The following is a 24,324-nucleotide window of genomic DNA, read 5'->3' as shown; positions in this document are numbered from 1 at the left end:
GGAAATGTGTTGGGATGAGATGAGGAAGTCCTTTGCACAACAACAAGGGTGTCATTTGTGCTCTCTCTCCTTGAGATCTCGGAGTTTCGCTGTGTAGCGCAGGTTGGCCTGGAACCCACACTTCTCCTGTCTCGGGATTCAAGAGGACTGGAGAATAGAATAGGGAGTACAGGTGTGTGACACCTTGACCCGCTTATTGTACATTTAAAAAACAGGTTTACCTGATGCAGATAAAATAAAAAATGTAGCAGCCATGATCTGATGAGTCTGGGTAGCAGTGCTGCCCTTTTCCTGCTCTGGTGGCGCATTGCATTCTAGGGTTTGGAGCGGTGCTAGCTGGCAATCTCTTCCCAGGTTCAGCTAGGATTCCCGCAGTCCTCCGCAGCCACCCGGCAAGGGAGGTGTGGGATAAGGGGTCTGGTATATTACTTAAGCAAAGAATTTCGAACCACTTAGCTAACTGTGGTCAAGTCATGGACCAAGGGCCAAGTGTGCAAACCCAGGCTCCCTGGAATTCCCGTCCACCATCTTAAGCACACCTCAAGACTAGGCTTTTGCTTGATAAATCTTGTTTCTGAGATCCGTACGTTTTGTCTATGGTAGAAGGTATACGAAACAAAGTATCAGAAATAATGTCTGTGATTCAGTGAAATTGTTAAAATTTCTAGTCTGATGTTTTATGTGAGGATTCCTTAGTCTCTGGCACAGTGCCCTAATAATAAATGTTGACGGAATGAGCTGATAAAAACTATTTTTAGTTGAGAGTCTACAAATTTGTAGGAAATTTTAGAAGAGTCAATAACCCTTTTGAACTTTCTTATTTCGCTAAATGGCTGCTATAACGTTGACAGAACTAGGTAGAGTGGGGAACGCCAGAGCACTGCTCACAAGAAACGGAGCTTATTTCAAAATACTTTACGTAAAATGATATAGAAATGGAAGCTGAAGCGGGATTTGGGAACAGTGGAAGGCAATTTATGTTTAAAATAAAACCAGATGACATTTAGAAAGCATTATTTCCTTTTATTTCCTTGTAAAGCAAGGTGGCCTCTAAGTGCTCGTGCCCAGCCTTCCACACGCTAGAATCACAGACGCGAATCGGGACCAGCCAAGCGCCGTTCTTTTTCCAGACGTGGATCCAAGGATGAGAACTGGGCGGGTGAGATGAGGAACTTAGCCAGACTTTAGGGTTGGTCTGCGGATACGAAAAGAGAGAAAACGCATTTTAGAGAACAGCTCTGTAGGCTCTAGTCCTGCCTCGCCTCGGCAGTGCCCCCGGCTGGGTGCAGCATCCCTCTCCCCCTCCGCCCCGCCCCCGCTAGGCTCTCTCAGTGGCTCCCGCCAGCCTTAGACCCCCGCCAGGTCTGGCTTTTCCCACCCGTTCTAAGCCGTGTGAATTGTCCTGGGCCTAGCAGTCTCTTCTGCTGAGGAAGAAAAACCGGGTGGCGAATCCTACCCGGCCTGAGGCAGCCGGGAACAGTCGCCTCCCGACCTCTCCCCCGAGGCTGCGGCTCGGGTTCTGGAAGGCAGAGGATTCCCGCGGTGTCCGCTTCCATCTGCTCCCCCCCCTTCCCGCCCCGCAAACCTATTAATGATTTCTTACCACGAAAAGGACCCTCCTTATTTATTTTAAGGTCTTCACGGCTCCCACCGGATCAGCCTTCGCTAGGTAGTTCCCCTCCCCTCAGCGACTGCTTCCTTGGCAGCCCTTGCACCCGCGACCCTCGCTCCGGCGTTCTTGGAGCAGCTTCTTTAACTACTTTTTTCTCCTGGCCACACTTCTGTGTTCCGGTTTGCAAGCCTACTACTGAAAACAGGTTTCCTCCCACAAGCACCCTGGAAGACGTCTGCACTGGGAGGGATCGGAACCACCGAATAAGGACCCGCCTGTCCGGAGCCTCTCTTGGCTGGCAACTTGGATTCTCTGTCGGCAGTTAACACTTCCACTTCCAGAGGGCCAGAGCGAGACTCTTCCGCGCCCTTGTTCCAGTATATATTCTAGTAATTTCTACGTCATGGTTTACACTAAACATTTGTCATTTTTGGTGTACTGCTTTATATATTTTATTTTAATTAAAATATTTTCTTTTTAGACAATAAACGACTTTAAACATTTAGTTTCATTTGTGGGGATACAAGAAAAGAAAGCCTTTGTGGTTGCTGAAGGCTTTGAAAGGGGAGAAGAGGCTTATTTGAGGTTTAGCCATGTCTCCAAGAAGTATTAAATTTTATTTTAAATAATGTGTGCTGTGTTTGTGTACACGCGCGCGCGCGTGCGTGCTTGTTGCTCTTGCTCACCGAGACCAGAAGAATCGAATCTGCTGGAGCTGAAATTCCAGGCTGTTGTAAATTGTCTGAAGTGAGTACTGTACCAGGTATCGAACTCTGCCTCGGGAAGAGCAGTGTGCTCTTACCAGCTGAGTCCCCAGCATGGAATGGAAAGGTTGAAAAGACAGGAAAGAAAGGAGTCTCTTTTCCTTAGAAGGGGATACAACAACTCCCTCGCGGGAAGGAGGGAAGGCTAGAAATTTTTCCACTGAGAAGGTACAGGGCCGAGGTTGACAAAGTTGCAGGCTGAAGGACAGGGCCTACGGGTTTGAAACTGTGCAATCAGTCCACCAGGCAGGTTTGTGAAGCAGCAGAACCGAGGCTCTGTAAGTGGCAGCGAGGTCCTGCTGCTGCTCCACGGTGCACGAACCCTAGACCTCTGGCCCTCCTGACTTCCGCCTCGGCCTTGACTAGGGGTAAGTGGGTAGGTACAGCTGGGATTTATGGGACAGCGTTCATGTTCTCAGGTTCATTTGGGTTCCATCTTCTTAGGTTGTCCCACAACTTGGCTGTGTGAGCTGAAGGCAACCAGCAGACCCTGTTCAACTTTACCATCCGTAAACGAATTTCAGATACGCTCAGATTTGAAACTCTTGGACCAGCTATGCTCACCTGGGGGTGCTTGAGCAGAAGTTAGGCTTGCTGGCCCGTTGCCTTGGGGGTCGTTCTGAGCTGCACGCAGATAACGCACGACATCGCGATGACCCCGTTCCAGGGCCAGATCTATCGGCAGGCGACCCCAGGCGTCACGCACATCCAGCCGCGCTCCCGCCTGGTGCAGTACTACCAGAGTGTCCAAGAAGCCCTCCCGCGCTGCATCGTGCACGGGGCGGGAGAGGGTGGCTGGATCCTCGCAGTTCGGCTCCGCACCGTAGAGCAGCAGCAATCTGGCTACTTGGGCGTTGCCCATCATCATCACCTGAAAGAGTCAGAAGGTAGAGTAGAGGGGTCAAGGCCAGAGTGCAGCAGGGACCAAGAAAGAAGCCCTATTTAAAAAGCCTCACCACTAAATTAAACTATCCGGTGCTGACAACCAGTCAGGAGGTTCTACCCTTTAAAGGCTTCCTGTACCAACTTGCTGCTCCCGTCCCGTCCCGCCCATTCCATTCTTTTTACACACAGGTTTATAGGGTATTTCTCATGCTTTCATGGTACTCAAACCCTTGTAGAACATCACTAGGGGCAAGGATACTGAACTTTCTTCTTTTAAGCAGGGTGGTGGTAGCGCAAGCCTTTAATCTCAGCACTCTGGAGGCAGAGGGAGTCCGATCTCTGTGACTTGGAGGCCAGCCTGGTCTACAAGGGCTAGCTAGTTCCAGGACGTGTTCCAAAACTACAAAGAAAGCCTGTCTCGAAAAACAAACAATCAAACAAACAAAAAAGACGATCTCTGATTGTATGATAATTGCTAAAAGTGGTTGCCAAAAGAGACAACTAGAGGGGCTGGAGCATGGTTCAGCGGTTAAGAGCACTGGCTGCTCTTCCAGAGACCTTGAATTCGATTCTCAGCACCCACGTAGCCACTCACAACCATCTGTAGTGGGATCTGATGCCCTCTTGTGGCATAAAGTCAATAGAGTGCTCATATAAATAAAATAAATATATAAACCTTTAAAAAAAGACAACCAGAATTCTCACAAAATTTGTTAACCTTTTCTTCTTGGGATGTTAAACTTGTAGTCCTTGAAGTCTAAAATCAGAAAGTCTAAAATGTCCCTAAAATATTAATGTTCCCTTCCCATTATAAATTATTTATCCTCTAAACTGTGAACATGTTATAGAGAGAAGAGATTTTGTAGACATAGCTATATTAAGGATCTTGAGATACACTATCCTAAACTACCAGAGTAGGCTCAATGTTAACACAAATATCCTGCCAAAGGGAAGATGGAAGCAGGGATGCAGAGGTCAAAGAAAAGATGCAGGAGTCCTGGGCTAATAGCCACTAAAGTTAGGGAAAAAAGAAAACAGATTCTGACTTATAGCCTTCATTTTAGACTTCCAGCTCCTATAATTTCACAGTGATAATGCTGTGTTTGTCTTAGTCTTGTTAAATGTGTGTAACTGGCTCCACTGGTGGAATGTTTGCCTAGTGTTTTAGTTTGCTTTCTATTGCCCTGATGAAGATCATGACCAAAAGTATCTTGGTGAAGGCTGGAGAGATGGCTTAGGGGTTAAGAGCACTGACTACTCTTCCAGAGGACCTAGGTTCAATTCTCAGCACCCACAGGGCAGTTCACAACTGTCTGTAACTCCAGTTCCAGTGGATTCAACACCCATGGTAGCAGCATTTTTTTAATAAATTTTTTATAAATTTTTTACAGCAATTTTTATAAAATCCATTTTTTAAAGTATCTTGGGGAAGAAAGGGTATCACAGTTCATTACTGAGGGAAGCCAACATAGAAACCTGTCCAGAAACCTGCAGGGAGAACTGAAGCAGAGACCATGGAGGAATGCTCTCATTGGCTTGCTCAGCTTGCTTTTTTATGCAACCCAGACCACCTCCCCAGGTATGGCACTGCCCACACTAGGCTGGATCCTCCCATATCAGAAAACAAGAAAATGCCCCCCAAAACTTGCCTACAGGCCAGTCTGATGGAAGCATTTTCTTACTTTCTTTTTTTTTTGTTTTTTTTGTTTGTTTTGTTTTTTTTTTGTTGTTGTTGTTGTTTTTTTTTTTTTTTGTTTTTCCAAGACAGAGTTTCTCTGTGGCTTTGGAGCCTGTCCTGGAACTAGCTCTTGTAGACCAGGCTGGCCTCGAACTCACAGAGATCCGTCTGCCTCTGCCTCCCGAGTGCTGGGATTAAAGGTGTGCGCCACCACCGCCCAGCTGGAAGCATTTTCTTAATTAAGATATCTTCTTTTTAAATTACTCTAGTTTGTCATGTTGACCATAAAGGCGACTATAAGACCTTATATGTGAAGTGTTGGCGCAAACTCCAACACCACATAAATCCTGCATACCTGTATTCTCAGCACTTGGGGGAGAGAAATGGGGTCAGAACTTTAGCCTACATATCAAGTTGGAAGCCAGTCTCTGAGCTGCCTATTTTTTTTTAACATACTAAAGGAAGGAAGGTGGGGAAGAACTGAGAGGAAACTGTAATTAGGATATGGTATACGAGGGGAAAATCTATTTCCAATAAAAGAAAAAACATAATTTGTTAGAACAGTAATAAAACAAAACACTTCTCAAGTTTAAAATCTGAAAGCCTAGCTTTGGACCATCAGTCCTGGTACAATCCCTTTCCCAAGAAACCGTGATTGCAGGCCTGCTCTTGATTCCTAAACCGTCTTGGAAATAAAACCAATCCTAAACTAGGTGGCACACACCTTTAATCCTTGGTGTGCACACCAAGCAAGAGCTCTGATCTTCAGCTCCCTCCGTCCACCAGAGAGGCATTCTGAAATGGAATCCACAATCACCAGAAAAGCAAATGAGTATTTTGTTATGTGTAAGTACTGGGGATCCCACACCTTCAGGTCAGGTGAGCATCAGGCATGCATGTGGTACAGATATACATTCGGGCAAAACACCTATACACAAACAAAATATTAAAGAACCCAGCTAGATATAAGCTTACGCAGTAGTAGTTGGGCTGCTAAACTGGAAGCTTAGTTCTGAGGCTGGAAGTCATGCTAACAACCCCAATAGGAATGTTAACTTCCAGTCACCTGTTTTCAATTTCAATGCATGAATGAAAGTCATATTGTATTAGCTATCATATAAGACTTTCCCCCACACTGTTTTACCTACAAAGGCAACTTTTAAAAGCTCTTTAGGGTAAGCAGGATGGGTCAGTGGGTTAAATGCTTTGTCAAGCCGGACCTTCCATTTTCCAGACTCATAAGTGGAAAGAGAAAACCACTTCCTACAAGTTGTCCTCTGTCCGCCACACAGGCCCCCTCTCTCAACTAAATAAATAAATCAGAGCAGTAAAAGATTTAAAGCGCTGTAAAGTTACCTGGAAAATAAACTAGGCAGAAACTGCTTTCGAGCAAAGGAGAAAGCCCCCAAACATTATTATTATTATTTTTACAGAGAACCCACAGTTCAATTTTATTTAGGGTAAAGAATAAAGAAATTTTCTCCTATTAGAATAAACTTGGCCACAGGTTTAGAATTTGCACTTGTACTCCAGGAAGTTAAGGACAGTGCCAGGCTAATGTAGTTGATGGGCTGTTTGCATTTGTGTCTAATAACAATCATAAACTGAGCACGGGTAACCAGCCTTGGGAGCAAGTCTTACTCCTAGTGCTACAGAGTCAGGCACAGGTCCCTTCTCCTCACACCCCTGCTTCTGTGTACCCACCTGTGTTGCCACCTCTACAAGTGGGTGCTTCAGCTGCCCCTCCTCTTTTCCGTTGAAAGTTTTACTAGCCTCAAGACTCTTTCTGAGAATCATATTAGCAACAGTCTTGGATGCAACATAACAAACAAACAAACAAACAAACAAAAAACCAAACCAAACCAACCAAGCAACCAAACAACTAAAAACCTGGCTATCCCAGAAGTTTGCCACCGAAATAAGCTTGGAGACTGAATCTTCAAGGATTTTTGGCTCCCTAATCAGTTTTCTGCTCTGTGCTCTCGCATCTCCTGGAAAGCGGGTCATCCTTTTAGATTCACCATTGACTGACGTGTGTGTGTGTGTGTGTGTGTGTGTGTGTGTCTGTAACTGGCACAGACGTTTGGGAGAAGGGCTGGGTTTTGATGGCCACAGATAGTTTTGCAACTTCAGAACCACCACGTGGCAGGACTGGCTGCTGCTGGGAGCCAAAGAGAAGGAAGGTAGGAGACATAGCCCCCCCCCCCAGAGTTCTGTGAGTTTTTAAACATGAATCCCTCAGTTTTTCTAAATCAAGATAGCATTATTAGTTGCTATTAGTATTGTTGCATCTTCCCCTGAAGAAAGTGGAACTAATTTAACTTCCAGGAAAGCTGTAAGCGAACTACAGAAAGAAGAAAGAAAAAAAATACTGTGTGCTTTATGTGTATGTTAAAGTCCTCAATAACTGCTTATAAATTTGGGTTTAAAGATTGCTCGAATCTTTTATGGCATGGAAAAATGTGAAAAATGCAAAAGTAAGTGAAAAGTGCCTAAACCCTTTGAAGAAAGTACCTTGAACTGTGCCCCTGATTTTTTCTTTTTTTCTTTCTCTTTTGGGGGTTTTTCTTTTTCTGTTTTGTTTTGTTTCGTTCGTTTGAGACACGGTTTCTCTGTGTAGTCTCCTGGCTGTCCTGGAACTCGATCTGTAAACCAGTCTGAGTGCTGAAATTAAGGGCATGGGCCACCAGCACCTGGCTTATTTTCTTTTTTCTTTTTAGAAACTAAAGATTTCTATCTCAGACAACAAGTTGGTTAAGGTTCTGAACCAAAACCATTTCCTCTTTTCCCCTTATTAAATGGCTGTCAAAACTATCGACCTGACTTTTTTTTTTAAGTTTTCTGTATTTCATAAATAAGGTCTTCTCTTACATATTTTAGGACTCCAAAGGCAAACTCCCCAGAAGCTGGTAATGCTTCAGATGTTAAACTGTAAACCATAGACAGATTTTTTAAAAGGCTCATACCTATTTTGTACAACCACCCTTACTGTCTAGCCTTACAATGTCTCCACGCTAGACTTGTAAAAGATCCCAAGGTTCCAAACACTTTTATTTTTATTGTGTGGGTTAAAGTGTGTAAAATGTATTCTCTATTGCATAGTTGCAACTGGTGTTACTTTTCTTTACCTTGCTATGTGTGCACAGGCTTTTAAGAGTGCTTATTTGTTTCATGGGAATTTTCTTTGTGAGAATTAGAAAGAATGGTTATGGATGGATATTACTAGCGAGCGACAGAAAGAATTCCCTTCTAGGTTGAAGCTTAGTAAGTTGATGAAAGCAAAACCAGAAATAATCTACTGACAATGGATGGGAACAAATAATAATTCTCAGTCACGAGAATTTGAAAACTTGATGCCAAAATGGTGCACTATACAAAGTTGGTTTAAAGAGGGGGTAGGGCAAAAATATATTAGGGGATATACTTTAAATGGTAACTGAACGGCCATTGCAGTCAGGGTCACCCAGAAAACTCCCCAGAGATGTTGGCTTTTCTCCTATGGAAGTTACCATCCCACTGCAGATGAAACACCCTGTGCCTACCTGAATCGGGGTGCGACCGAAACAGTTCGGAACGTTGGGCAAGGCCCCTGCTTCCAACAGAGCCCGAACCTCGTGTTCGCGGCCCTGGGCCGCCGCCCTAGCCAGCCTGTCTGCCGAGAGCTCCATCGCGGCTCCAAAGCGCTCCCCTCTTGATCGCCTCCCTCTCGGAGATTCAGTGCCTAGCCCTTCTTCGCGTGACCAGCAGGGCCCTCCTTCCTTCCTCTAAGGTTGGTGGGGGCCGAGCCTCTCCCTGTGCCTGACGTGGCTCCACAGTCCGCTATAGGAGGCGCAATTCGCCCTGAACACCCCTCCCCAATAGGACATCTCTGAAACCATCGCCGACCCCCCCCCCTCTGCGCCCCGATCGCCGAGCCCTCCCCCGCCCCCCGGCCCAGGCGGGGAGGGGACGGTATTCTGTACTCCTGCAAAAGAGACTTCGGGTCTCTGCGAGAGCTGGAAGCTGCAGCTGCGCTAGAGGATGGGGTGGGGGCACCTGCCGCCTGCGATGCCCACCCCACCCCCATGCCCAGACACCCCTTGACGCTAAGCTCCTTCCGGGCGCCCAAAAGAGGAGCACGTGGGGCTCCTGAGCGGGTGAGCTAGTCCATTCTCCACCAGCGTGAAATCTCTCCCGTTTCCTTCCTCCCCAGTGCAATACTCGGGTTTTAGAAAAAAAAAAAAAAAAAAAATGAAGGCGGGTATATTTCACCGCCAAACTGAAACTTAAGATATTCACTTCATAGGCAAAGATTATGGCCTCGTTTCTTCAGAAGAAAAAGTTACGTTCTCGCCGCTCTGAAATGCCAGCAATCCGAGCTCAAACAACTAATTTTGCAGAGTTTCTTGCCTGTCCGAGGTCTCTGACCCACGCGCCCTGTGAAACCCGCCTCTTGGCGAGGGATCCCAGAAGCAGTTCTGATGTTATGGTATTGGGTGCTAGCTCTTAAAAGTGTGAGGTTTTTTTTTTTTTTTGTTTTTTTTTACGAAAATACAAAAGTGAGGGAGTGGAGTCACTGGAGGACAATCTGCTTGCTCATAATTGATGCCTATTTTATGGGGCTGTTGTGCGTTTAAATGACTGGATATACTTATGAACGTTAAGAGCTACCGCAATCCGATTGCACGACTAATAAGTTGTTCATTTTAAATGAATATTAGGTAAAACAGAGGATTAAAAAAAAACACTGAAAACACGAAAGCCCTTTCTTTTACTCCTGCATTTAATACAAGGAAGTTAAACAGCAACTAAAGAGCAAGCAGAGAATTGCTTTGAGCATATCAAGGCCGTGTTCAGTCACCATGAGAAGCTTCCCCCTGCAGCAGATGGGAACAAACACAGAGACCCACAGCCAAACACTGGGCAGAGTGAGAGACCTGGAACACGCCATCAAGTCCGTCCCCTCAGAATCCAGGGAATCCTGCAGAAAAGGAGGCAGATGAGTGTAAGAGGGATGGAGGACACCAAGAAAACAGGGCCCTCTAAATCCACGTGATCAATGCTCATAAGAATGCACATAGACTTGGGTAGCATGCATGAGCTACATGGCTCTGCAGAGGTCTGTGCTCATATCATGGCTTCCTGTTGAGTGTTTTTATGAAATTCCTAAGTGTGTGAAAGAGTGGGTCTCTGATTCTTATGCCTTCTCTTGGGCTCTTTCTGCTGGTTTATCTTGTCCAACTTCTATGTGTTTTATCTTATTATATTCTGTTATATTTTAAACATGAATGAATAAATGAAAACCTAGTCACCAGGATAAAGGTTAACAACTGAATTGTCATTTATACCTTCTTGGAGAGGGAAAACTCAGTTTTTACAATGTATTGACACTCTAAGTATATCAACCACTCCTAGGTAGCTCTCATGTTCAGGAGTAGTTGACCAAGATAAAATGGATTCCATAGTTTTTCTTTGTTTGTTTGGTGTGTGTGTGTGTGTGTGTGTGTGTGCATGCATGTGTGTGGTTTTACTTGGTTACTTTTTGGGGGTGGTGTTTTCTTTTTCTTTTTTTTTTTTCCAAGACAGGATTTCTTTGAGTAATAGCTTAGATGTCCTGGAACTTCTGTAGACCAAGCTGGCTTTGAAGTCACAGAGATCTGCCTACCTCTGTCTCCCGAGTGTGGTGATTAAAAGTGAGTACCACCACCGCCCAGCTGTATTTTTTTTTTAAATAAAGAACTTAAAGTTTGGTAAGTAGTAAGGGGGAAGAGGATCTGGAAGGACTTGGGGGAGGGGCAGAATATGATTAGTATATATTAAAATTAAAAATTTTAAACAATAAAAATATAACAAAAAAGAAAATATCAACAATGGGTTTTGGGTAAGTATACACCAGTGCAGGCATTTGCAGTAGAGGTCATCCAAGATGATGGAATCTGTGTATGGGTCCTGCTACTATAAATAATAAATAATAGTGGTACAAATATATATATTTGTACTATAAATAATAATAATAGTGGTAACAAAACAAAACTACCACACTCAAAATTTGTTCATCCATCTCAGCTTGGACCTGATGCCAACACTCCACGTGGAGTTAAATATAAAATCCAGTCTCCTGGTGAAGAGTAGAGAACCCTGCGGGTTCAAACCTGCGCTTTTCTGTGTATTCAGATGGAGAAGGAGGTTGCTCCTGGTAGAGGTGAGAACGCCTGTAAAGGTGCAGACGTGTAGGAAAACATCACTGAGATATATTGGGCAGCCGGGAAAACAAAATAGGAACAAACTTCTGGAAGAGAAGTATGCAAAGAGAGCTGTAAAGAAGTCAGACGGAAAGCAGGAGACAGCGGGATGGACGGTACCGGCACACCTTTCCAGCTTTGCTGTGATTGGTCAAGCCCAGGGACGAAGGTGAAACAGGTATAGGGAACCGGAAGAGACTAAAGCACCTGGGCTGAAAGGGAAACTGAAGTGGGGGGGGGGGCAGTTGTGAGGTGTGGCTGAAATTTCTCTTCTTGAGGAGACATAACCCACCCTCTCCTCCTAGGATCCAGTGACAAACCGTGAGATTCCACCAAGCTCACTGTGGGCAGCCAATGAGTTTATTAGAATTAGAACAATGGGTGAGGGTTATGAGCAGGAATCTGGGTATAAAGCAGCCATCTGAGCAAGGGAGGTCTGGACCCAGCATGAATAATGACTCCCCTGTGGCTTTGTAGAAGGCTCTGTAGTCCTTCCTCACCATTACCAGTCTAGACCTTCAGAGACCCAGAAGGCCGGCATGCAATAATGGCAGAACTGAATGCAGCTGGTTGCGGGTTGTGGCTGTATCCTCAGATCTAAGTTTCTTTCTCATCCGAAATACTGTTATCTCTCACTCAGATGTGACACCACCTAGCCCTTACAATTCAGTGACACTACTCACTGAGAGAGTGACATTACTCGCCGAGAAACATATTTCTTGTTGGAGTCAAAGCAGCAGCCTCTTGAGACATAGCTGCCATTTTTCCCAGGTGAAGGCACTGCAACTGGAGGCACGTGTCCCTTGTTCAAAGTAACAGCAGACAAGATCACAATCATATATACCTATATATAGGCATATGCCTATGAGTACATATAAAATCTGCTTACATGCATAAATAATGAGAACCCTCATTATTTATTATAGCCAGGCATATAATTAGAAGAGACAGAGAAACAGAGACAATAAGAAATCCATTCAAAGAGGCCAAGAAAAATAATGGTTATCATTTAATAATCTAATGGCCTAATTGAATAATCTAATAGTCCAATTGAGATGCCTTTTTTATTGTGATCTCATCAAATTTTAAATATTTATACAAGAAAAAACTTTCTCAATTGATAAATATAACAAGTGATGTAATATTTCACATGGAGCAAGGCTAGCCCCTGAGAAGATCAGATTCTCAAACAGGCTTGTTAATTCTTGGGAATTATTAGTTGTGACAAAAAAAAACATTTTTGGGACTCCACCTGTTTATTCAAAATTATTATAAACGTTCTCTTCTTGCTCAAGCAGGACCACAGCAAGGATGCCATCTTTTGAAGACGTGATACAAAATTGTAGGCAAGTCACAAAATTTCAGCTTCAGTTTCCAAGCTGCTAACTGGATTTGGAATCTGGGAATATAATCAAGTGATACCAAAACCATCTTCAGGAGAAGTTAGAAGTGCATTACCTGTTATAGGCAGAGTTTTTAAAATGTGTACAAAACAAATGATTCAAAATAAAAATTTTACCATTAAAATATCTTAAAGAGTAGATTTTATGTGACATAGGCTAACTTTGCTGCCCAAGGAAATAACTAAACTATTTTAATGTAAATGAATTCTGATTGTTGAGAAACTGCTTATTGTAGGGAAAATAGAAAGATGAAAAAGCAATTGCATGTATGTGTGCATGCATGTATATGTGTACTGCATGATATACATACATGCTTATATGCATATATAATGGGAATCCTCATCTTGATGACAAGTAGACAGGCATATAATTAAGACACACAGAAATAGAGACAATAAGAAATGCATTCAAAGTGGCCAAGGAAATCATAATGGTTATCATTTATTATGCAGTGTTACATACATCATTTCTAACAAGACCACTCTCTTATGGGATAGAAAGTATTATCCTTCCTTCACAAAGTGGAATGAAATAAGCCAAGAGTGCTTCGAAAGCAAGCACAGTTCCAACCCCAGGCTCTGTGCTCTGAGCAAGAGGCCCCTTCTGCCTCCCAGACAGATGTCTTCCTGTTGACTAAGGTGCAGCGTTTGTGGTGTTCCTCTGAGAACCAAGTGCTCGGATAAATGGCAAAGCCTGGACCAAAGCAGCAGGATATCTTTGGGTAAGAAGTACTAGCTTGTGGGATATTTGCCAGTAAAAATACAGTGTCAGAAACTTGGTCCCTAGGTCCCTCCAGAAGTCACTTAGTAGTCATGGCCATTCTGGACAATGTTTTTCCATGTTCATTTTGAATGCTTGTAGCTCATGTATGCAGAAAAAAAAAACAGGGCTTGGTGGTGGTGGTATCTGCCTTTAAACACAGCTAAAATGACACACACACACACACACACACACACACACACACACACACACACACACAGAGAGAGAGAGAGAGAGAGAGAGAGAGAGAGAGAGAGAGAGAGAGAGAGAGAGAGAGAGAGAGAGAGAGAGAGAGAGAGAGCAGGAAATGAACTTCATGAAGAAAACAAGAAATTGTGCCACACAGAAATAACAATGCCAAAAAAATATTCCCTTCCTTGCTTTTAAGTCTTTACCTTGAAGATCCTGTACCATTTAAGATATTTCACTCCTGCTTATGAGAATGTTCCAAATTTCTCCAAAGGTATATCATGAGGAGTCTTTAACAGCTCTACCATGGCAGCGAAAGTTATGATTTCCCTACTATCCCTCAGATGTGTTTAAGTAGCTCTAATTGCTGCTATAATACTGCAGTGTTTCAGGGACATGACTCCCCACTGCCCACCTTTTTGTGGTACTGGAGGTCAAGTCATGAGCTGCCCACACGCTACTCCTACCCATGGCCCTGGAAATAAGACACTGGACAAGTATAACAAACCTGCCTTTGAAGGAAACATTCTTTTGCTCTATAACTTACCAGATATATATATATATGTATATATATATATATATATATATATATATATCAGTTCTAGTTACCCGGTTAATAAATAGTGTCTATACACTTTATTAACAAAACAAAGCAAAACAAACCAAGCAACAGCAGCAACAGCAGAAAACTGCTCTGGATCTGCCTGCTTCTGCCTTCTAAGTACTGGAATTACAGGACTGGCACTATTTTCTGTAGATCTTGAATAATTTTCTCTCCCCATATTTTTTCCATGGCCACGGCTTCTTTGCCTTGGACACATGTGTATAGTGAGAATGACAATCCGATCCTTCAAATAACTGTGGAAGGGACACAAATGAGGGACTGGATCGCGGGACAAACCAATCAAGAGAGAATGCAGAGCCAGAGAACTGACCCCTTATTCACCAGCTCCGGGAATTCCCAGGTGGGCCCTGCTTATGCCTCTCTAACTGCTGGGATTATAGGTTTGCATCAAGCAAACTGGGCTTAGTTTCAATAATTATGTAAATTTTCTTTGTTCTTTGTTCTCTCTCCTCAGGTTTAAGTAAATTATGTAAGCTTCCTGAAATCTGCAAGGAAAATAAACTTCACCCAATAAAGGTCATTGTGGGGGAGTTGAGACTATTAGATCTGTGAAGATCCAGGTATACAGAGGATTCTCAATAAATAAAAATGAGTTTAGAACACATACATGTTCTCTCATGTTATTTATAGAGCCCATCAAAATCAATTTCTGCACATTCCTGAGGATGTTAAAAAGTTTAACAAATAACCTCCTAATAGTTGTGATTCATTCTCTTTTTGGGGATTCAGCTTTTTAAAAACAGCACTGTGGTAATAGATGGACCTCTGTTCCAACTAAAGAACTTCTGGAGAAAAAAATTAGCCACCAAATCATGGGAAGTGACTCTAGGGTGGACCCCGCGTTCAAGGTTTCCTCTGTGCTGTCACCTCCCACTTTCTCTTAGCGTGTATTTCAAGCAGAAATTTACGAGACAGTCTCACCTTGTATTCCAGGCTGGCCTAGGGAAAACCAGGCAAAACAGTGGAATGCAAAATTTACCTTTGACAAACTTTTATGTTCAACTTCCTATTAAAAAATTCCCTTATAGATTTTCTCTGATAAATAAATAAACAAATCTTTGCCCTCTGACAATGGGAAGAATGGTATGTTGTGCATTTTGTGTGTCTGGAATCCCAATTCTGAATAATTCCTTTAAATTGTTATTACAAATGACTCAAAATATTGAATTCTACATTTCAAACATCTTGAAGGGCTTGAAGATGACTTTAATATTTCTGCACACATATCCCACCACACACACATACCACACATACAACGGTATTAAAAACGGTTTGCATAAACTTCACATATACACACACAATGGTATTAAAAACTGTCTTGAATAAACTTCAGCTTTCTGTAGAAGCCCCTATTCCAGGCCATTGACCTGTTTTTAAGATTAAAAACAGGCTAATAACAATACTTTTAATTTCAATGATTACACTGATTTTCTACTATAGAAAATTATAGGTTTTATCCTGATAGTAAGTGGCATTAAACCCTACAGGCTTTCCTACAGGGCTTCTGTGCGGTGTAGATTTAAAAGAAGGCAAGTTTACACTAATTGCATATGGCATGTTTGACTTGACTGATATCCATTCCTTATTTGGATGTTGTCAGTGAGTCTTGACATGCTCTACTTCCTTCTATTTCTCATTACATAAATACTATAAGCTGTTTCCCCCAACCCTGGGCTTCCAGATGAGAAAGTGGAAGCAGAGGAATTCCTACAGCTCCCTTCTGAAGCCACACCAGCTAGGACGCTATGGGAACAGCAGCACCCGATGCAGGCCACACGAATACCAACAATGAGCTTTCTTCTGCTTCAAACTGTTCCTGCCTTAGTTCAAAGGTTCTCATTTGCTGCTTCTAAATCAATGCAGAAACAAGTGATTTATATTTATGAGAAGTTTCAGTTTAAATTTATGAGATGCAATGACTTGAGGAAGTCAAGAACTTTAGTTATTATCATATTGCCTTCTGTTTTGTAGTGTTCCATGGAATCAGTAAATATTTACTGGGACATATATCCTCATACTGACTTAAGGGGGTTAAAAATGTATAGAACTCCAAAGCATGAGGTGCACACCTATGGTCCCAGGACTCAGAAGGTTGAGGCAAGAGCATGGCTATGAATTCCAGCCTGGGTTACACAGTGAGAGAGATTTTGCCTCACCAAAGAGCCAAATAACCCCTCAAAACAGCTCACATAATAGTATTAGCTAGAAGAAATAAAAATGAAGTTTGTGTGTGTGTGTTCTCTTAATTCCAGAGGCATCCAAAGGCAGTAAAAAGTCATTAACCAGTGACAGTGGACGGGTTGTGATACTTATTTGAGCCTTAATCTTTAAACAACAACACAAGAGAAAGTAAAACGTCAAAAACGCAAGAGCACTAAGGTAACTGAGATAATGCGGATCAAATTCCTCCACTGAGCGCTCCTCATAATCACCTCTGAGAGAGAATCTAACTTTAGAAGAATGACTGGATAAGCTTCTTTTTGAGAAATGTGGTATTCCATAGAAAACATTTTGCTGCAGCTACTCGGCGTGTAAAGTTCAAAGCATCTCACTTTACAGGGGCTCTTACTCATCTCAAACAAAGATGCTAGTTTTCTTCACGTGGGAGAGGATTTTCAGCCATAGGGAGTCAGATGGCTACTGTTTATTTAAATTGGAAGCAAGAATCACACAAATGCTTAGTCAGACAATCTGGCAACTGAACAGAAATAAAGCAAAAAAAGTAGTGGCACTCAGAAGAGAAAGTAAAACACAGACTTTGTATTAACGTACACATGTAACAGGAGCCCCTGGTAAGACCCAGAAAAACTGATTCCATTCTGAGTTTTCTTACAACTGCACTTCCTGCTGCTCAAGGCATCTGCCCCCTCCCCCCATCATCCACCACTCCCCCCCCCCCATTTACTGGGCTTTTACAGACACACAAAGGTCCGACATTTTGTTCATCAGCTTCATTCTGTTATGGTAACATTTTGCTTTAACTTTTTGATTCTAAATAAACTATTTAAATCAGTGAAACCCCTTTGTCTTCCTTTTTAAACAGCATTTTTGGTTCTATTTGCTCCAAGTCTGGCTTAGATAATAAAATAAAAAACCCTTATTTATATGCATATGAAGAGAGATTTATTCACCTGGTACAAAAAAAAAATTGAAGTATACCTAGAATTGTGAGTAGATAATTCTATTGTGGCTTTCGTATATGCAACTTTCAGTCTGACACTATGAGCCCTGAGATTCCCCCCTGTGAATTCTAACACCGAAAGGTCTCTTTTTCATTTTGTGAAACGATTTCTTTGATTATTCAGTTCCTCTCCTACCTGGAGTTCAGAGTTTACTTAACTTTAAATGGCTTTGCTAAGTTTAAAAACAAGCAAAAATAAGATCTGAAATGAGCAATATTGACATTTGCAAATCATGCCTAGAGGCCCCTTGAGGACAGTGCAGACTCCAGAAATCTGTCAAAACTATACTGGGTTAGAATTTGAGAGCCAGTGAGAAAGTCACCAGAACAGCTCTCAGGCCGAGGTGCTGCCTCGCTGTACGCTGCACTCCTCCGATTTCTGGTTTCTTGCCTGCTTCCATTAAGAAAGCAAACACACCTCTGCACAGTTTTATTAGTTTCAATGTGCATAAGAGATTAGCTAATTTTATTCAGACAATTCTAAACTCCTACAAAGTAGCTTTTCCTTGGACACAATTCCTCTTGGGGGTTGGGAGTGTGGTTTCACAGGGGTGGAGCCTGGACCCCTTGCATCCAGAGTTCCCCCCCCAAGTCCACCCCTCCCCCGTTTCTGTCTGAGTACTTTAGGAGGTGGTGATTTGATGCGGAGGGACAACACTGAGTTAAAAAGTCTTTTGTGATAAAGGGTTTTCATTTTCATAAGCAAGGTCAATATAGAATTTCTAACAAAAACCAAACTCTAGAGGGGATTGTGCCATTGTGGGACTTTAAATCTTCTAGCAAGATTTGTATCTTAATCTTCCCACTTTTTCTCCTGACCACGGTTTTGCTGAAATTCAGTGCCTGTTCCGGGGGTCTCAAAACAAGCAAGGGAAAAGCTGAAAAGAAGGGTGTCTTTTAATCTGTTCTTAAAATAAAAAAGATGACATTGATATTTGGTAGCACCAACAATTTTAAGTCCACCTGGCTTGCTATTTACACAGCCCATAGCATGAATTACCACATGGAGGATCTGCTGAGGCCTGAAGTTGGAGGATATTTTGTAGGACGTTTATTCACAGGTCTTCTTGGACTGTAGTTTGCTTGCCATCCTTGAACTGGGTGAGGTTCCTTTCTGATTAGTAATTTCAAGGACACATTCTAATTGAGGGCGATTGCACAACAAAGAGAAGGCAAAGTCAGCACTGGAAAATTAGCGCTGGCCTCCTGAAGGTGTGGCTGCACTTCCGACTGCAGAGCAGAGAGGCCTGGACCCCAGGCGGCCTGCGGGGCTGGGTGGGGCGGGGGTGGATTGGGAGTGCTTTGGCCCTGTGTGTTCATCCAAACAAAACTGATTTACTCTTGCCCACCAGCACCCCTTCGATAACAGCCGAGTTAGTGAAATAGAGATGTCCTGTTGTGTCTGAATCTAGAGAAGTCTGAGTCTGCCGGACACCACTCCTTGCTGCGAGCAGTGCCGCTCCCCTTCCCACAAGGCCCCTAACGCCTACAGTCACCTTTATCTGATTAAATCTTACCTGAGGCTGTGTCTCTGGGGAGGGAAGTGGTTAGGAGGAGATTAAAACAGAAGGAGTGCCGAAGTGATAAGTGGATGAGGGTCCAAATTCTGGGTAGCAGGGCTTGTTTTGGCCACCAGCTAAATCACCAGTTCTCCAGATTGGGTGGGGGAGGGGGAGGGGAGGGGGAGGGGAGGGGAGGGGGAAGGGGAGGAGGGAGAGAGGGAGAGAGGGAGAGAGAGAGGAGAGAGAGAGAGAGATGAGAGAGGAGAGAGAGGATCGAGAGAGAGAGGAAGAGAGAGAGAGAGGAGAGAGAGAGAGAGAGAGAGAGAGGGAGGGAGAGAAGGGGGGGAGAGGAGGAGGTAGGGATGGAGCTGTGTGGAGCTGAGCTACTGGTGCTCTTGGGGGGTCTCAGGACCGGATGCCTGGATAAACCTCTAAGAGGTTAGCTCTGCCAACCAGGGATTCCCAGCTTGCGGTCACTCAAATGCCTGAGTATGAATTCAGCAGGTGAGGTGGGGGGAGAGTAAGCAAAGAGAAAGAATAGCAGGGAGGGTGAGGAGGCTGAAATGGGACTCAACATCCAAGAGCCTCAGAGATGGGTGAGGGCAGCAGTGGCATCCTTTCCTGAAGTCTGGGGAACGAGAGCTGCAGAGTTAAAGCCTGAAGTCGCAGCCCTTGCTAGCGGTCTCAAACTTTAAAGCCACCTTCATAGAGGCGAGAGACTCAACTCAGTTCTTGACTCATTTAACTCTTAGTTTCAACCCCCAAGTGCATATTATGGTGCTGGAGGCTTTGGCAGTGACATATGTTGACTAGTGATATCAGATGAATTTGTCAAACTCAAAAGTGTGATGAAGACAATGAATGTCCCCAGTCCCTCCCAGTCAGAGGAAATTGTTTACTATGCCAAGTCTCATTTTTAAAATTGCCTGTTGTGGGGTGGGGTGGGGAGCAAGATGGCACAGTTCTTTAGTTCTAGCATTTACTAGAGGCAGGCACGTTCTCTGAATTCAAGGCCAGTCCGGTTTACACAGGGAGTTTCAGGCCAGTCAAGGCTAGCGAGACCCTGTCTCAAAAACAAAACAAAACAAAAACAAACAAAAATAATTGCGTACCTGTAGGCAACTATTTTACACTGTATCAAATATATTAAATGTTTTACAAAAAATGTCAATATGTCAGCCAGGGTGGGCACACTACACACACACACACACACACACCTTCAGTCTTCCAGTGGCTGAGGCAGGAGAACAGGGAAATTCAGTTCAATCTGGACTACAAAGGGAAGCTATTAAAATCAAACAAACTTGGTGGTACGCACCTTTAATAGTATAGCACTTGGGAGGCAGAGGCAAGCAGATCTCTGTGGTTGGAGCTCAATCTGGTCTACATAGAGTTCCAGGTTAGGGCTACCTAGGGGAAAAGTGGGAAAAACCTAATAATTATCTCAACCTAATAATGATCTCATTCCAGGTTATACTTTAATACCATATTGTTATAATTTTAGGCAACTTTCATTCTTCCTCTACTGATCTTCATCGAGTATTTTCTTTCCTGAGGGTAGCTAGGTTCAAGTGTAAGCTCTTCCTCTGTGCTATAAAGTTGGCTGAGGATGCAGGTCAGTTCACAGAGGATTTGGCTAGCTCTCAGGGAGTCCTAGGTTTGGTCCCCAGGCTGTATAAACAAGGTGGGGTGGCCCACTGCTAGTAATCCAAGTACCCAGAAGGTGTTCAGATGTTTATTTCACAACCTTCTTGGGCTAAATACATGAGATCATGGATAAAAAAATTGTTTTTCTTACCTGTAATGTGCTTGTAAAAGGTCATATTAGAGATCAGCTATGTGAAAATCTGAAGTTAGGGAAAATTCATACTTAATACTATAGTTTTTATAGTTTGAAGATGAAATAATACTCATCATTTGCATATTCCAGAATCACAGAAATTTGAGGGGACCAAAGTACTGTAGTGTGAAGGAACAAGAGAAATGGGGTGAAATCACTGGTCAAAATGCTCAGCGATTCTAGAATTGAGTCAGTATGAACGGCAGAACTGTAAACTGCTAGAGACACTGGCAGTAGTAGGTTATCCTGTTTCTAGGATGGCAATGATGTCTTAAAACTCAAAATATAAAAAGGAAGGGGTGGTTGGTATTGTGTGTAGAACACAGCACCAACGGGATCATGTCCATACTGAAATATTGGCTTCAGTCAGCTGCAAGGTTCAGGAGGAGGGGGAGGAGGAGGAGGAAAAGGAGGAGAGGGAGGAAGAGGAGAAGGAGGCAAGAGTTCCTAAACAGCCAGGAATACTTGGGAGAGCAGAGCTTAGCAAAGAGTACTGTGTACTGTGTGCACTGGAAACTGGACCAGGGCCTTCTGCAGACTACTACTGAACTGTATCCCCACTCCCTCACAGAATTTTATCAAACACATTTTCAGTCATAGGAAAAAAAATCCAATGAACACATCTACAGAAACTTTCAAAATGTTAGAATATTGACATCTTTGCATCAATAGTCAATAATTTGTATAAGGAATGTTTAAAGATTTGCACCCCAAGTACCTGAATGATTCCACGTGATTAGCACCACGTATATTCCTAAGCCAATACCACTGTGGTGGAATATGTAAGCATGAGGTGCATAATTATGAAAACATTGGTAATTAACACTTCAAATATTTCTATTACGTGCTCAGTTTCAAATAGAAAGTTGGGAAATTGGCCATATTTTTGGGTACATTCTATGTATGCCATAAGTTCTACTATCAAATATTTGCTGATAATTGGGCCTTTTATATAATGAAAGCACTTCTAGATAATTTCACACATTAAATTCCTGAAAACTGATTTTTACTTGTGACAGTAAATGCTTTCTTTCAACAACTCTATTTTTAGACTTTACAGTCTGCACTACAACTGGCGCACACCTTTAATCCCTCGGGAGGCAGTGGCAGGCGGATCTCTGTGAGTTCGATGCCAGCCTGGTCTACAAGAACTAGTTCCAGGACAGACTCCAAAGCTACAGAGAAATCCTGTCTCAAAAAAACAAAAATAAATAAATAAAAATAAAAAACTAATATTATAAATGGTTATTACAACTTTGTGTTTAATTTTGCTTCAAATATCCCAGGATTGCCTTGAATTATGAATGCCATAAAGGATAACCTTAAGTCCTGGGTTTCCTTGCCTCTATTACTGCTTGGTTCCCCCAAAGAATCAGGATCATTCTGCTCTCCAGAGCTGGAATTACAGAGGAGCACCACCACAGCCACCGACTTCTGCCTCATGGGGATGGAACCCAGGATTTTGATCATGTTAAGAAAACAACTACAGTCCCCTCTTTAACTCTAAGTGGCTACAGCATTGTGTTTTATATTCCTGAAAATATACAATTACAACATTTACAAATGCTAAAAATTTCTACTTCCTTACCACAGATTCCCAAAGGCACCAAATTATTAATATAAAATAATTGTGTAGGGAGAAACATTAACTTGAATCATAAAATGGCTTTTTAATAGGGCATAGCACTAACAACTATATTCAAACCCATACATCACAAGGGCTAGACATTTGCTGTACAGAAAAAAAAACACAAACCAAACCAAACCAAACCAAAAACCCACCATTAAGGAAGGCGACTTGGATCCTGCGAATGTTTTGAAATGAGCTAAAATCAAATCTAGCAATAAGTCACAGAAACCTTTACCAATGCTCTCTACTAACTTTTGGAAGAATGAAATTTCGCGGGCCCTTTAGTATCAGCACCCAGGAAGCTGTCTTAGTGAGTTGGAGGCCAGCCTGGTGTACAGGGCAGGTTCCAGGACACCCAAGGCTTGTACGGAGAAAACACGTTCTTGAAAAAAAAAACACAACAAAAACCAACCAAACAAAACTTGACAGTTTTCCTTTACATTTTTTCTTTTTCTTTTTTTGGTCCAGGCCACGGCTCCAGCTACCCCAGCCCTCCTGGGTAGTGTTAAGAGTTTCACATTTCCATCCCTAAAAGACAATTGGTACTACAATAAAAAGCTTTTCCCAGGGTGTGGGAGCTTCACTTTAGGGACCCTGTGTGCTCTAAGATTTTTGCATACAGTATCTACACAGTTTTTTTTTTCTTTCGGTTTTCCAGATCACCCGATACGAGGATAAAACGTGTCAGATTCTATTTTTCAAGCAGTAGGCCTCAAGTAAAACCCATGCTAATTGTGGTTTGGGATGTTTAAAATCTGACTACTTCTGACTTTTCCTGGACGGCACGTTCAAGCTCTATACCTGAGGATCCTGAAAGCACTATCCAAAGCTGTTTCAGTAACTTAGGCCAGCCAGTAAAAAGTTTCCAACTCTATGGACTGCAACTGTCCATACTGGCTGAGGAATCTTGAAGAACTGAGTATTTGCTTCTCTAGCAGCTACTGATTATATTTGAAATCGTAACGTGAAGTCTTCTTATTTTAGGAAGTCAATCTTTGTTCACGCTGCCCCTCTCGAAGGCCCTCCTAACGAGAGGGTGAGCCAGCCTGGTGGATGGGGGCGGAATAGGCAAACCCTTAGAAAACAAGACCGTTAGCAGGTATTCCCCCCCTCCGCTCCGCCCCAGGGTGAAATTAAGAGTTCTAGAAAACCACTTTACCTATAGTTGTGTATATGTGTGTGTGTGTGTGTGTGTGTGTGTGTGTATTCACGCCCGCTCTTTACTAAACCATAACGGAGAACCGTAGGAGTCACCCATTTCTAAGGCGGCAGGTTTAGAAACCCGAGAATCCTAAACTTCGCAGGATTGAGGAGGACTGTGTGAAGTGGGGTGGGGAGTGGGGGGGGGCCTTCAGATTCACCATGCGATATTGAGAGCGCGTCACCTTCAAGGAACTCACCCGAAAGTGGAAAAGCGACCCCTCCCCTCCCCCCTCCTGTCTGCACCCGGACGCGTCCTCTTTCTACCTCGTGGGTCAGATGCATGAAAGCACGCGGAACCACAGCCCCTGTGCGCCGGGCTCTGGAGGGCCTTTCTTACCTGGTCCAGCATGCAGCGGCCGCCCTCTGCGCTGGCTTCTCCTTAGCATCAAAATCAGGGCCACGACAGCCCGTGCGCGGCTCGCTGACCCGTGTCGCGAAGATCGCGGGAACCGCACCACGAAAACCTTCACTCGGGGTGGGCGATCTGCGCGCTCCCGAATCCGCACAGTCACCAGGAACCTGTACCCCATGCTCCAGCCGCCGCACTCGCCTAGCGGTCGCCTCCGTGTGCCACGAGAGGTGAGAAGCGCCGCCCCCAGCCCATTCTGTTCGGAAGCACCCCAAGACCCACGCGCCGCCCCCGGCCCATCTCCGCCCCCCTCCCCCTCCCTCCCATCTCCGCCCCCTGGCGCGTCCCCGCGTCCCCAGTCGCGCGGGAAAGCTTCCCGGAGGCGCCCAGAGGGAGGCGCGCGCGGAGCCGGCGGGCCGCATCCGGGGTCCCGCTGCCTCCCGCCCAGCGCACGCCTCCCGCCTCGGCCGCTCGCCGCGCTCG

General features: G+C 43.8%; 1 protein-coding gene across 2 annotated transcripts; it reads right to left on the bottom strand.

The window, feature by feature from the left end:
• Window positions 1–1,067: 1,067 nt before the first annotated feature.
• Window positions 1,068–24,041, bottom strand: LOC119817628 (cyclin-dependent kinase inhibitor 2A-like). 2 transcript variants are annotated; one of them, XM_038334957.1, is made up of 3 exons: window positions 8,482–8,610; window positions 2,941–3,247; window positions 1,068–1,195 (listed from the first exon to the last, which is right to left on the bottom strand). In XM_038334957.1, the coding sequence occupies exons 1-3, from the start codon at window positions 8,605–8,607 to the stop codon at window positions 1,185–1,187; spliced, it is 444 nt and encodes a 147-aa protein (XP_038190885.1). In that variant the 5' UTR covers window positions 8,608–8,610; the 3' UTR covers window positions 1,068–1,184. The 2 variants fall into 2 exon arrangements, with proteins under 2 accessions (XP_038190885.1, XP_038190884.1); XM_038334956.1 differs by lacking the exons at window positions 1,068–1,195; window positions 8,482–8,610 and adding an exon at window positions 23,830–24,041 and having other exon boundaries at window positions 2,947–3,247.
• Between the last annotated feature and the right edge of the window lie 283 nt (window positions 24,042–24,324).

The sequence above is a fragment of the Arvicola amphibius genome, chromosome 6 (genome assembly GCF_903992535.2).
Source record: "Arvicola amphibius chromosome 6, mArvAmp1.2, whole genome shotgun sequence".
NCBI lineage: Eukaryota > Metazoa > Chordata > Mammalia > Rodentia > Cricetidae > Arvicola > Arvicola amphibius.
This window is presented reverse-complemented; position numbering and strand designations above follow the sequence as displayed.

What these genes read in the sequence shown, in the direction of transcription:
- LOC119817628 (XM_038334957.1), bottom strand. Translation starts at nt 8,607, where the DNA reads ATGGAGCTCTCGGCAGACAGGCTGGCTAGGGCGGCGGCCCAGGGCCGC. An exon ending in TCGGTCGCACCCCGATTCAG is followed by an intron (nt 3,248 to 8,481) that starts GTAGGCACAGGG and finishes TGACTCTTTCAG; the next exon opens with GTGATGATGATGGGCAACGC.